Source organism: Channa argus, chromosome 5 (assembly GCF_033026475.1).
Source record: "Channa argus isolate prfri chromosome 5, Channa argus male v1.0, whole genome shotgun sequence".
Taxonomy (NCBI): Eukaryota; Metazoa; Chordata; class Actinopteri; order Anabantiformes; family Channidae; genus Channa; species Channa argus.
Genome location: NC_090201.1, coordinates 14,811,881 through 14,824,939, shown reverse-complemented (window position 1 = coordinate 14,824,939; position 13,059 = coordinate 14,811,881). Strand labels below are relative to the sequence as shown.

The 13,059-nt window shown below is 40.4% G+C and overlaps 1 protein-coding gene across 4 annotated transcripts in view; it reads left to right on the top strand.

Annotated features, from left to right (window-relative positions):
• celsr2 (cadherin, EGF LAG seven-pass G-type receptor 2) overlaps positions 1–12,513 on the top strand; it is a 54,671-nt gene extending 42,158 nt beyond the window's left edge. Inside the window, exons 12-34 of one of the 4 annotated variants that reach the window (XM_067505171.1) lie at positions 318–474; positions 596–737; positions 846–966; positions 1,710–1,893; positions 1,991–2,092; positions 2,227–2,321; positions 2,965–3,174; positions 3,402–3,585; positions 3,885–4,203; positions 4,459–4,626; positions 4,722–4,845; positions 4,931–5,131; positions 5,215–5,389; positions 5,720–5,832; positions 6,196–6,278; positions 7,151–7,277; positions 7,368–7,478; positions 7,954–8,084; positions 8,166–8,251; positions 8,334–8,498; positions 8,787–9,002; positions 9,344–9,566; positions 10,494–12,513. In XM_067505171.1, the coding sequence (XP_067361272.1) occupies positions 318–474; positions 596–737; positions 846–966; positions 1,710–1,893; positions 1,991–2,092; positions 2,227–2,321; positions 2,965–3,174; positions 3,402–3,585; positions 3,885–4,203; positions 4,459–4,626; positions 4,722–4,845; positions 4,931–5,131; positions 5,215–5,389; positions 5,720–5,832; positions 6,196–6,278; positions 7,151–7,277; positions 7,368–7,478; positions 7,954–8,084; positions 8,166–8,251; positions 8,334–8,498; positions 8,787–9,002; positions 9,344–9,566; positions 10,494–10,521 (3,465 nt within the window). In that variant the 3' untranslated portion in view covers positions 10,522–12,513. The remainder of the gene's footprint in view (positions 1–317; positions 475–595; positions 738–845; positions 967–1,709; positions 1,894–1,990; positions 2,093–2,226; positions 2,322–2,964; positions 3,175–3,401; positions 3,586–3,884; positions 4,204–4,458; positions 4,627–4,721; positions 4,846–4,930; positions 5,132–5,214; positions 5,390–5,719; positions 5,833–6,195; positions 6,279–7,150; positions 7,278–7,367; positions 7,479–7,953; positions 8,085–8,165; positions 8,252–8,333; positions 8,499–8,786; positions 9,003–9,343; positions 9,567–10,493) is intronic. The other 3 variants (XM_067505173.1, XM_067505174.1, XM_067505172.1) reach the window with 3 other exon arrangements.
• Positions 12,514–13,059: the final 546 nt, after the last annotated feature.

Sequence of the window (13,059 nt, the reverse complement as noted above, 5' to 3'; positions counted from 1 at the left end):
AGCCTACAAATAAAAAAAAAAAAAAAACACTTCAGTCACTGTTCAGCCATACTTAACCAACTTTTAAATCTGAATCTAAGGCTTTGCAAATCCCTCAGTGTTTAAAAAGATTTATTGTACAGCAACACAGCTACACTACACAAACAAACAAAATTCCCTCAGACAAGAAGCAGCTACTGCAGCATTCCAGTTGATCTGCAACAGGGAGATAATTTTCACTTTCACTGATGCAAATAAATGGCATATTCCAGAACCTTGGAGAAACTACAGATATATTGTTGTGTTGTGCATCCATGTGTTTGGTTGTTTCTTTGCAGGGTCTGCGTGTTGGTGGGACTCTAAGTTTGTCCCAGGCTAGGAAGGTAAATGTTGAGCCCGGCTGCAGCGTGCCCGACCCCTGTGGCTCCAACCCGTGTCCTGTCAACAGCTACTGCAGTGACGACTGGGACAGCTACTCCTGCACCTGCCTTGCTGGTCAGTTCTTATGCATGTTCAGAAGCCATCAGCAGTGATGGATCAACAGGTTTTTAGGGAAATGTGTACCAGAAACTACCCATAATGTACTAGCAAAGCAACTGTTCACTTTGTTTAACAGGTTACTATGGCACCAACTGTACTGATGTATGCTCAGTGAACCCGTGTGAACACGAGTCAACCTGCACCAGGAAGCTGACTTCTTCTCATGGTTACACCTGTGACTGTCCCAGCAACTATTTTGGCCATTACTGCGAGAAAAAGTACAGTTTTCCACCTTTATGTTAAACTGTTTGTGTGTTCCTCCTGTGCTGCATGTTTCATCATTCTGCTAATAACAGTTACTCAACAGATAATGTGTGTTTCCACAGGACTGACTTGCCATGTCCAAGAGGTTGGTGGGGCCACAAAACCTGCGGCCCCTGTAACTGTCAGACAGACAAGGGTTTTGATTCTGACTGCAACAAGACCAGTGGAGAGTGTCGCTGTAAGGTGAGTTTGCTGACCTGCAGCCCCCATTCATAAATCAGTAACAGACAAGGTGAGGGCATTTAATGCTGGATGTCTAAAGCTATTTCTCAGTTTCTCACTATATACTTACATCAGGTTGAATATTACACAATAACTGTAGAAAGTCTACAGGGCAAGCTATTCTGTCTAGTCTGCCTATGAATATGCAGACACTCTAATCTAATCAGGAGATGACTGTAACTAGATGTACAGTGACTGATTTTACTCAGTAGTTGTACAAGCAATCTCCTACTTAACATAAGGCTGTTTGTGTTTCTTTTATGTGTACATACACCAGCCTTTGTCCTTAGACCCTTAAATAAGAAAAGAACAAAATCCCCAATCACCCTTAAATGGGGGGGGAAAATGGAAGCAGCAGATGAGGGATGAATGGATATGGATGATATCTACTTTTTTAAGCCTTTTCTTTAAGTAGATTTTACAAACATTTTAACAATCCACAGCTTAATTATTTTACAGTTATTAGCCATTCCTTTATTGATTGTACTGTGAGACTTACCTACAGTCAGTATCTACTGCAGTACAGGATGAGGCAACTGCTGACTAGGACAGTGTTGGTGGGGAGCATTACTGAAAAACTCCAGATGTTTCTAAACCAGCATCTGCTTCTTCTCGTGGCTCTTGGATGGAAATATGCACCTGAGTGTATAAAATAGATTTTAAAATAGCTGATCAGCACTTGCTCTCTCTAATCACGTTTCCAGGACAACCACTACCGTCCAGAAGGCAGCGACACCTGCCTGCTGTGCGACTGCTACCCAGTCGGTTCTTTCTCCCGAGCGTGTGACAGAGAGAGCGGCCAGTGTCAGTGTAAACCCGGCGTGATTGGACGCCAGTGTGACCGCTGTGACAACCCGTTTGCTGAAGTTTCTCCTAATGGCTGTGAAGGCAGGGATACCTAATTTCACTGTCACATTACAGCAATGCTTAATATATAACTCTCTTCATTATAGCTTCAGATATATTAACTAATTATCTCCCTCAGTAATCTATGACAGCTGCCCTCAGGCCATTGAGGCTGGGATCTGGTGGCCTAGGACTAAGTTTGGTCTCCCTGCAGCAGTTCCCTGTCCCAAGGGAACGCTCGGTATGATGGTTTTCCAGCAGTTCATCAAATTACCATATAATAATGGCAAATTTATAAAACTTGCCTCAAGCTCTTTCTCCTCCTTCAGTCAATTCCTTACCTCTGTCTCACTAGCTCTCTCTCCTCCTGCTCAGGCACAGCGATCCGACACTGCGATGAGCACAAGGGCTGGCTTCTTCCCAATCTCTTCAACTGTACCTCTGTTATCTTCAGCAGGCTGAAAGCTCTGGTGTGTAGCATCTCTCTCTGAGTTTAAAAATGTAACCATGTTATTTTTGCAATTTCCAAAAATAACATCCTTATTCAGGAAGATGGAAACATGAGGAGTTAAATCTAGAGTGGGGAGAGGACACGTTGAACTAAATGCTAATGCAATGGTGCAAAGGTGTAAATTACATGAAGGCATATTGTTTATCTTGGTTTAGCATGTGAGCATGCCAATCCTCATCCTCTAGGAAAAAATAATGCCTTTACATATTTAGATTGCAAAACATTGAATAAGCATTGAGTTATTTTTGTCAGGACAGGCAGACATTTTGATAACACTTAATTTAAAAGTTAATTTTCTAAAAGTATTCCCATAAATTTCACAGAAAATAGTTGCCATTTCATTTCTTATTTCTTATGTACATCCATGATTGACAAATACAAAAAATGAAATTAAGTAAAATGTGTTGCTGCTGAGTGAGGTTTGTATTCTGACTCTTGCAGTCTTTAAAAGCTAACTTTTAAAAAGTATGGGGAAGGTTTCTGAGAAATAACTGGCCATGTAAAATAAAGCATTATATTGCCACTGAGTGACTAAGCTATGTCTTGCTAATAAAGCATCTGGAAGTTGCTAAATTTATTATTTTTCCTTTTTCTTCCTCCAGTCTGACAAGTTGTCCCGTAACACATCCCTCCTGGACTCTGGACTGGTTCAGCAGACGACAGCCATGTTGGCCAACGCCACCTCGCACACAGAAAAATACTACGGCAGCGATGTGAAAGTAGTTTATCGGCTCACACAGAGTCTGCTGCTTCATGAGTGCAACCAGCAGGGCTTCAACCTCACAGCTACGCAGGACGTCCATTTCACTGAGGTGAACACTCGCTTTCAGATTCTGACATTCAGAACACAGCATGAAAATAAAAACAATGTATTGTTTAAGTTCCTGCAGTAAACAGTACTGGTCCAGAACCATTATGGCAATCTTGCCTGGTGGGACATCGCAGCCCTTCGTGTTGTATCTGCGGGGAACACATCACACTTCATTTCACTCTCCACTGTGGCATCCTGTCACACGGAACTCTCACTGTTTTCCAACAGAATCTGGTCCGTGTGGGCAGCGCCATCCTATCTCCAGACACTCGGCCCCAATGGGAGCTGATCCAGCACACGGAGGGTGGCACGGCAGCACTGCTGCGCCACTATGAAGAATACGCAAATACGCTGGCACAGAACATGAGGAAGACGTATCTGAGCCCCTTCACCATTGTCACACCAAATATAGGTGAGTGGACAGAAAGCAGAGGTCTCTTTTTAAACGAACAAGACACAGAAATGTAAAAATTAAATGTTAAATATTGAAATTATGTTTATAGCTGCAAAATTGTACAGTAAATCCTTAAAGATAATTAAATAACAAACAGTGATACATAATATTAAAAACAGTACCTAGAGATTCTGTGTTTTACTCATAGAAACGGTAACAAGTGAGTGGTCGTTGCCACTCCTGCTACAGGGCTCGTTGTGCAGGAGGTTCACATTTTCAGCAAAGCTCTTACTCTGCATGTGTATTGCTCTCCTCAGTCATCTCTGTTGACCGTCTGAAAAAAATGAATTTCGCTGGAGCCAAGCTCCCGCGGTACCAGTCACTGAGGGGCCCTCGTCCTGTGGACCTGGAGACGGCTGTCACGCTGCCTGATTCGGTCTTCCACCCACCTGTGGACACCAAAGGCCACAGACACTTGGATGTCTTCCCAGAGTCATCGCTGAGGAATCGTTCAGCTAACCGGAAGAGACGCCACCCTGATGTCAGCCAGGAGGAGGCCATCGCCAGTGTGATCATCTTCCACAGCCTGGCCTCACTGCTACCAGAGAGCTACGATCCTGACAAGAGGAGTCTGCGGTGAGAAAAATCAAACTGCAAACTGCTGATAATTGTTTAACAATTGTTTTGGGCCATTGTTGAGAACTGAGAAGAAATTATATGAAATAAATATCTGAGCCACTTGTGAACCAGGGGTGTTTAATTTTCCCTGACAATCTTCCCTTTTAGGTCCAACTAAGAGGTGATGACAGACTGAACACTGTAGGGCCACATTTCATTGCTGGTTTCAACTTCAGACTAATTTTTATAAAATGATACATATGATTTTCTCAGAGTTCCAAAGCGTCCCGTAATTAACACTCCTGTGGTGAGCATCACAGTGCACGACAACGACGAGCTGCTGCAGCACACACTGGACAAGCCTATCACTGTGCAGTTCCGCCTGGTCACCACTGAGGAGCGCTCCAAACCCATCTGTGTCTTCTGGAACCACACGATACTGTGAGTATAACAACACACACAAGGTAGTGATGAAACTGAAGAAGTTGCACTATGCTCATCACATTGTCTGCTCTGGTCCTTGTGTTTCACATCAGGGCTGGCATTGGCGGTTGGTCAGCGAAGGGCTGCGAGGTGGTTTTTAGAAACAGCACCCACATCAGCTGTCAGTGTTATCACATGACCAGCTTTGCTGTGCTCATGGACATCTCCAGGAGAGAAGTGAGTGATAAATTCACTGACATCACTGATGTTGTCACTTATTATTATAACTCAAACTTCTGTCACCCAATAATGTTTGTATTAGAACGGGGAGATCCTGCCGATTAAAATTCTAACATGGAGCACAGTGGGTGTGACGCTGGGCTTTCTCCTGCTTACCACGATCTTCCTCCTCTGTCTGAGAGCCATGCAGTGCAACAAAACAAGTATAATCAACAATGGAGTCACTGCTCTCTTCTTCTCTGAGCTCGTCTTCACCCTTGGCATTAACCAGGCCGACAACCCGGTAATCAATTTTTTCCTGTATATTCTACCTATATTCTAACATTATATACATCATAACCTTCCCTCTGTTCCCTCTCTCTGTAGTTTTTGTGCACAGTCATTGCCATCCTGCTGCACTTTTTCTACCTTTGCACATTCTCCTGGCTCTTCCTGGAGGGGCTGCATATCTACCGCATGATCAGTGAAGTGAGAGACATCAACTATGGACCTATGAGATTTTACTACCTGATTGGTTGGGGAGTGCCTGCCTTTATAACAGGTCTGAACCCTCATTTTATAACAGTTACCTAAAGTACATTAAGGCTTAACTTTGACAACCAATACTTTGATCAGATTCTTACATATTGTTTAGTTACACTTGAGCTGTTGGCACCTCGACACGTGTGAAACAACTTCCAGTAAAATTATGTCCAGTTAGCCTTTGGTCTGATAACGAAAAAGTCAAAGTGAAGACTTAATGTTATTGATTTTACAAATCATGCTGTTTTATGCCACCTGACTGGCCAACAAAAGGAAAAAAGACCCGTTGTATATACTGGAAACATGACGAGTTTGGTGCTACTGTCTGTCTTTCTGGGTCGGTCTCCAGGTTTGGCAGTTGGACTGGATCCTGAAGGGTACGGAAACCCAGACTTTTGTTGGCTGTCAATGTATGACACACTCATCTGGAGCTTTGCTGGACCCATCGCCATGGTGGCATCGGTGAGTCGCTGCAAATCTTTCTGGTTTACATGATGCAAGCATCTACAGAAAGCATCAACTTTACTTTTCTAAACACTTCTGAACACAAAATAGTAATGTGGTAATCCTTTAAACTCATAACAGAGTGGTACCGTATGTTAAACACCAGTACAGCCATTATGTAAAGTGCCTTTAAATGACTTTGTTGTGAATTGGCGCTATATAAATAAAATAGAATGAGAATGACATCACTGTTTCAGGTTTAACACACTTTACTGTGATGGTGCAGCTGAATAAAAGTCCGAAAATATTCTGACAGTAAGATTAATGTCTTCTTCACAAATTCACGCCATGTAATAATGCAGTTTGATGTTTTTTACACAGATGAACATCTTCCTGTACATCCTGTCATCCCGAGCCTCCTGCTCACTGAGGCACCACAGTATTGAAAAGAAAGAGGCTCGCGTGTGAGTGTCCCAACATGTAAATCCAAACCTAAACATAAATGCTGTGGTTTTCTAAACATACCAGTAAAATTCAGCCATTTATAAGATGTTGGTGAAGTCATTTCCTTCGGCATTTAATAATAGTGACATCAGAACATCTTGGTCTGATCCAGAAATCACTCCTGTTGATTCCAGTTGGAGAGACAGAATTGCATTATATAGAATCTCAGGTTAATAAACACAAGGGCATATAGTTAGTTTGACTCTAAACACATCATTGTGTTAAATAAGACTCTGAATAACATACGAAATAGGTAATTAGACTGGAGTGAATGGTACTGTACCCCACAGCGGTACATTTTTACTTTTGTAATCCCGCTGAACTGACTAATTTCTGAAAAACATGACACAGCGCTGCTGAAAGAGCTGCTGTCTAATTCCTTTCTAATATACCAAAATACAGTTATATCTAGGACAGCCAGAGGAAATTAAAAGAACTGATTTTGTAACAGAAAATGGCAAAAGTAGTTTCTAATTTTAAGACTGTTGTCCCACAATGCATGGCAACATAGAAAAACAGCGCTTTTTAAATGTAGATGACTGTGTAGAGCTGCAGGTATAGAGTAACAAGTTATTGGTGAGGTGCATTTCACAGCAAAGTAAAAAGCATCTGAGTTGTTTAGTGACCCCACCAGTTTTCTCTGTGATCGGTATGTTCTCAGGTTTGTGGTCACAGCTCTTCAGCTGCGTTTCTGATTGAACTGCTGATGTTGTTTTCAGTGTATTCTGGTCACTTTTATCACCAGCGTACATCCTCACATCATTGAATGCATAACAATGGTCATGACAGCTTCTTTTTAACTTCTTTTGTTCTCCCTCATGTAATTCTGCAGCTCAGGCCTGAAGACCGCAGGTGGCATTCTCTTCCTGGTTTCAGTCACGTGTTTTCTTGCACTTCTCTCAGTCAACAGTGACATGATCATCTTCCACTATCTGTTCGCTGGGTTCAACTGTGTGCAGGTGAGCTCTCCCATCCCCCCTGAAATCATCCAAAATGACAACTCTGTATTTTGTCCTGACATTTGTCTCTCTTCTGTTGCCCAACCTCAGGGACCCTTTATTTTCTTCTTCCGCATCGTCTTTAATAAGGAAGCAACAAATGCCATGAAATACTGCTGCAGCCGCAAGCGTCCAGATCATATGATCAAGTCCAAATCCTCAGTAAGTCCCTACTGCAAACTGTGAGAAAATACTCACTTCAGTCTGACACCTCTGAGATGTAGAGCTCCGCTTCAATCACATCTCAGGTGCTTCTGTAAAAACACTAATACTGCTGTTAGTGAATTGCACACATCACATCTATAATGCTCCAGACCAGTCAGTTAACATTATATATTATTGTAGGTGTTCTCCAAAAACTTCAGCAGTCTACTTTCATGTAACAAACCTTGGTGTTACATGTCAATAAAAAGCCTAAACTATCAAGTCTAGAGAAAAAAACCTACCTGCCAAACTGTCAACAAATGCACAAGAAAACACACCAAAACCAACAATGAAGCAATCTTAGTTTTCATGTTCAAAGACAGTCGTTTTTGTCCAAGCTGTTAAAAACACACCAAGAAAAGAACATGAACTCAGTAACAACTCATCTTTTTGAACTCAATGTATAATAACAAACTCATCTGTGTTTTCACAGGGCTACAAATGCAACACAAACTACGTTGATGATAGGCTGTATCACTTTCCCTTCGGAGAATCCAGTGTCTCTCTGAACGGCACCATGCAGAGCGGCAAGAGCCAGCAGAGCTACGTTCCATTTGTCCTCCGGTAAGAAAATAACATAGCAATGAAAATGCTGCATTATGTGACTGAGTGACAGCTGTGAACTTATTTCTTGTGTCTTCTCAGGGACGATGGTGTAACAAACAGTCAGGCGCACATTGCTTTGAACGATCACGTGTCCCTCTTCCATGAAACTGAAGAGCATTTAGATGGTAATTACCTTGTTCGATATCTGTGTTTTACATTTAACTGCAGTGATTTGTATTCTAAAAATTATTTTTTGTGTCTGTGAAGATCACGATAGTGACTCAGACAGTGACCTCTCTCTAGAAGACGACCAGAGCGGTTCTTATGCCTCCACACATTCATCTGACAGCGAGGATGAGGAGGGTCCCCTCCCCCCAGAAGAATGTTGGGAAAACCTGGCATCCAATGGCGCCAAGAGACCACTAGCACATGGTATTGAAGTTCCCCTGTACTTCGCTACAGTTTGTAACTTGTATGTGTTCTGAAGCAAACAGGCGCCTTCCAGATGGTGTTTTGTGATGATAGAAATCTGAACATCTAAAGTGCCTAAAATATTTGGACAGTATTTGATTAGAAATATTGAATGCTTACCATTGTTAATCAAAGGAGAGGCCCAATGTCATTTTACTGTTTTTGGTTTATTCTTTATCAAATTATTCAATACATGATAGCATTAAACGGCTTTAGATCCCTACATTTTATCCCTTCATTGTTTTTCAGACAACAGTTTGACTAAGATGTACTGGCCTGGGGATTACACAGGAGGAGATGGTGATGGCGACTTTACAGGTGCAGACAGGCTGAAAACGGAATCTCTGGCCAATCCTGAGCTGAGCCTTTGCCGTGACACGCGGATGTTACCAGACGGCCGGACACAGGACACCATGATGGTGCTGCAGCCGAGTCTACCGAACTTCGCTGCCCACCCTCACAAAGGTGCAGTTCAGCCCATAGTTCACACCCTCAGAACCATATTGTTGAAATTGAATTTGTCTTTGATAGTAAATAGATAAAATTGCCTTTAACCAGTGAAACTGCAAAAAACAAAATCATATATATATATATATATATATATATATATATATATATATATATATATATATATATATATATATATATATATATATATATATATATATATATATATATATATATATATATATATATATATATATATATATATATATATATATATATATATATATATATATATATATATATATATAAAATTATATTTAGTTTTTTTTTTTTTCACATTGTGTTTTTCTCCAACTCAGGGATCCTAAAGAAGAAGCAGCTCTCGCCAATCGTAGAGAGGAACTGTCACAGCAGAATCCACAACGAACTCTTTGAAAATGCCCCAGGCACAGCGTCCCTATCAAGATCCTCCTCTAGTGACAGTCGAGCCGGCCTGGCTAAACCCGGCCTGTCCGAACATCTGAATGGTGTCGCCGTGAGCATAAAAGCTGGGACAGTGGATGGAGACTCGTCAGGATCAGAGTGAGTATCAACACAACCCAAGACACAAGTAAAGATAAATGGACACTAGTAGGAAAGACGTTTTGAGTAGAACTGAACTCACAATCAGTGAGAACGTGTCCAGTTTTGTCACTGTATGTTGTCATTTAGTGTTTCATCTGACTGTATGTGTCCAAGTACAATTGATTGTTGTTCACATTGTTTGTAGTCTGGCACATTTCCACCTGATTATCTTGTTAACGTTAAGCCAAATGAAGACAGCACCCATCGTCAACCCTAATGAAAACCGCATAATTTATTTGGAACAATTGGTGAACATAAATGTAGATTGGAGATTTGATAACACAACATGAATGGTGAGCTTTTTTAATACCCTTTTAGCACGTTTTAGTTTTAGTTAACATCCCTTGTGGTGCCTAATGCAGCCCCATCTCTGTGTTTCATTTAAAGCACATAATGGGCAAATCTACTGTCAGAACAAAATAATAAGATGGTACAGTAGTTAATTTTTCTTTTAATTGATCTATAACTTATTTATACAATAACGGGAAATAGTGATTTATTCAGCCAATCGGCCAAAACATTCTGATATCCTTCCATCCCAATTTCTAAAACATAAAGGGTCTAAAAACAAGCAGTTATGCTCAGTACTCAGCCTCAACAATGGGCAATTTAATGGAGAAGCTGAGAGGTTTAGAAGAGAAAATGTAAAAGGTTTGGATTTTACAGTAGATTAGTTTGCAATTCACGTTTGAAGAAAGGGATTGTTCACTCTAAAATTGAAGCTTTGGGAACAGATCTCCCTGTCTGGTGAGGACACGATCATGTACCTGTTTATTTATGTGTCTCTGAAAACCATATCTTAAATGCAGCAGTAAAAATATATAAATTGTACTAAATTTTACTAATCAACCTTCTTTGCCCCTTCTCTCTTTTCAAAAATCATAGATTTTTATTCTTTAATTTTATCTCATGAAGCTCTGATCCTCATTCAGAAACAATCGGGATCACTGTCTTCAGATTGGTGCATCCATTTAGCATCGGTCACCTCTCATAGCCAGTGTGTTCTTTCCATTGCCTCATGATTTTTTATTTTTTTTTTATATCTTTTTGTGTTCTTGTGTGCTGCATTTGTCTCAAAAACACTACCCTCCATCAATCCTGTACTCACCCTCCTCCAAACACCATCCTGTTTTCCCAGCAGCCACTGCAACACGTCCATGTGACAGCGCTGATGGAAGGGTGTGTCTTTGCAGGTTGTAAAGCCTAATTTCTCAACGCTGACTACAAACATGGAGCACTGGACTTCCCCTTTAAAAACAAAAGTTAGAAAAGAAGGAATTCCTGGTCATCATCATGATCCTCTGAAGGAGTGTGTGTTGTTTGTGTGAGTGATGTGTTCATACGTGTGCCAAACCCCAGGAGTCACTGCACTGGCCCAGGCTCATGCACACTAACAGAACGAGTCTCACTCTCCCTTTAAAGAAATATTTTTGTTTACATACTTGAAGCATTGCACTTTTTTGTAAGTTTTTTTTTTGTTGTTGTTGCAGGAGATATAATTTGTTTTGAAATGTTTTTCGGGGTGGGTCATTTAGCTGTAGACTTGTAAACATTCAGGGAAATTCATGAATAACTTCTTTGTAAATGTCTGTGTTACTGCCAATCTGACATTTGAGGAGTTCACACTTATAGTTAATTTGGTGAACAAAAAGTCCAGGAGGCAATAGCCATGGGAGTGCAGGTCGTTCAGACGCTCATTACAGATTCCACAGCTCAAAAACGGGGAAGAATCACTGTATCTGCCTGTTTGTGGATGCTCCATATAAGCTATTTCTCATTAATGAAGGATGCTTCCAGAGAGACTGCTCGGCCTTCAAGAGGGTAAACCTACACACACAGAGCTAAAAAGGACTCAAAAGACTTTTGATACATTTTTTTTTGTAAATTACTGAGAGCACATTTTTTTATGGACGTTAAAAGTGCTCTCGTTTCTCATGGTTTTATCTGAATGAACAAATTCAAGTTCTGTGACTTAACAGCTGTATTTTATAGATTAGCTACAGAGGTTTTGTCTTTTGTAAAATAATGAAATACATGCACATTTGTGCTGTAATACTATTTGAGCTGTAATCCATTTTTTTTTACTGTACCGAGTGGCATGTAAATAAATCAAGAAAATATCTTTAAATGTGAGTGAATATTTGGACTTCTGTTACATTCAATCCCTGACTGTAGAAATAACATTACATTGATTTCACTGAATATTTGTGAAACCCAATTTTACCAACCATGTGAATTTAATGTGCAAATGTCATGCCATAATAATCAACCCTACCAGGTCAATCATCAGTGATATCTTCTTGTTTTTATTCATTAAACCACCATTTTATACCATTTTTATCGTACCTTAAATTCTTATCTGTGCCAAGTCAAGAAATATCACTTTATTTTTAGTTCTTTACTTTTATTTTAGCCATTTGTTGCTCTCAAGATGCATCCTGACAAAGCTGCAAACATTTAGTATCAAGATTTCAGTGTTTATTCTGGATTTGGATGAATTTAATTTAGTTTGTCTTTATAACAAGTAGTACACACCTGCAGCTGATAAGCTCCTCTCAGCACAAAGACAAGTGCATATGTAAGACACTGTCACAAAATTCCACAGCAACCCCTCACATGATGCGACTTACATATTGGTGATTATGTAAATGTCAAAACTTTATGCAATAACTGCCACTCCATTTTAAGTTCCAGAAGTTCTCTTAGTATTTCTGTTTTTGAACACAACAGAACTCAACACTTCCTTATTCACTGCTCCTACATGAAGTTTTAAATTATACATTGAGTTCAAAAGCTGTAGTGAATTGGTTTAGTGTCTTGGAAATTAATGGTACGTTTTATGTGGAACAATGTTGTAAATGTTTTAACCTAAATTCCATGCCGGAAATAAAAGGGGACATCTGTAGTTTAAGTAGTGGAATTATCTTTCTACTTTCAACTATTAATCTACCATTACAAAACATAATATCAAACTCAACCTTAAGGATCCATGCTGGAAAATGACTGTTGAAGTGATTTAGAGCATCCCTAGAGGTGAGAGAGTGGTGATTGGTGCAGATTTTAATGGACATGTAGGTGAAGGGAACAGAGGTGATGAGAATGTGATGGGCAGGTTTGGTCTTCAGGACAGAAATGCAGAAGGACAGATGGTGGTAGACTTTGCAGAGAGGATAGAAATGGCTTTAGTGAACACTGTCTTCCAGAAGTGGCAGGAACATAGGGTGACATAAGACCGGAGGTAGAAGCACTAAGGTGGACTACATCTTGTGTCGACTTGTAATCAGAAAGAAATCAGTGACTGCAAAGTATTGGTAGGGGAGACTGTAGCCAGATAACACAGGATGGTCGTGTGTAAAATGACTATGGTGGTGAGGGAGATGAAGAGGACAAAGGCAGAGCAGACAACGAAGTGGTGGAAGTTGAAAAAGGAAGAATGTCGTGTAGTTTTCAT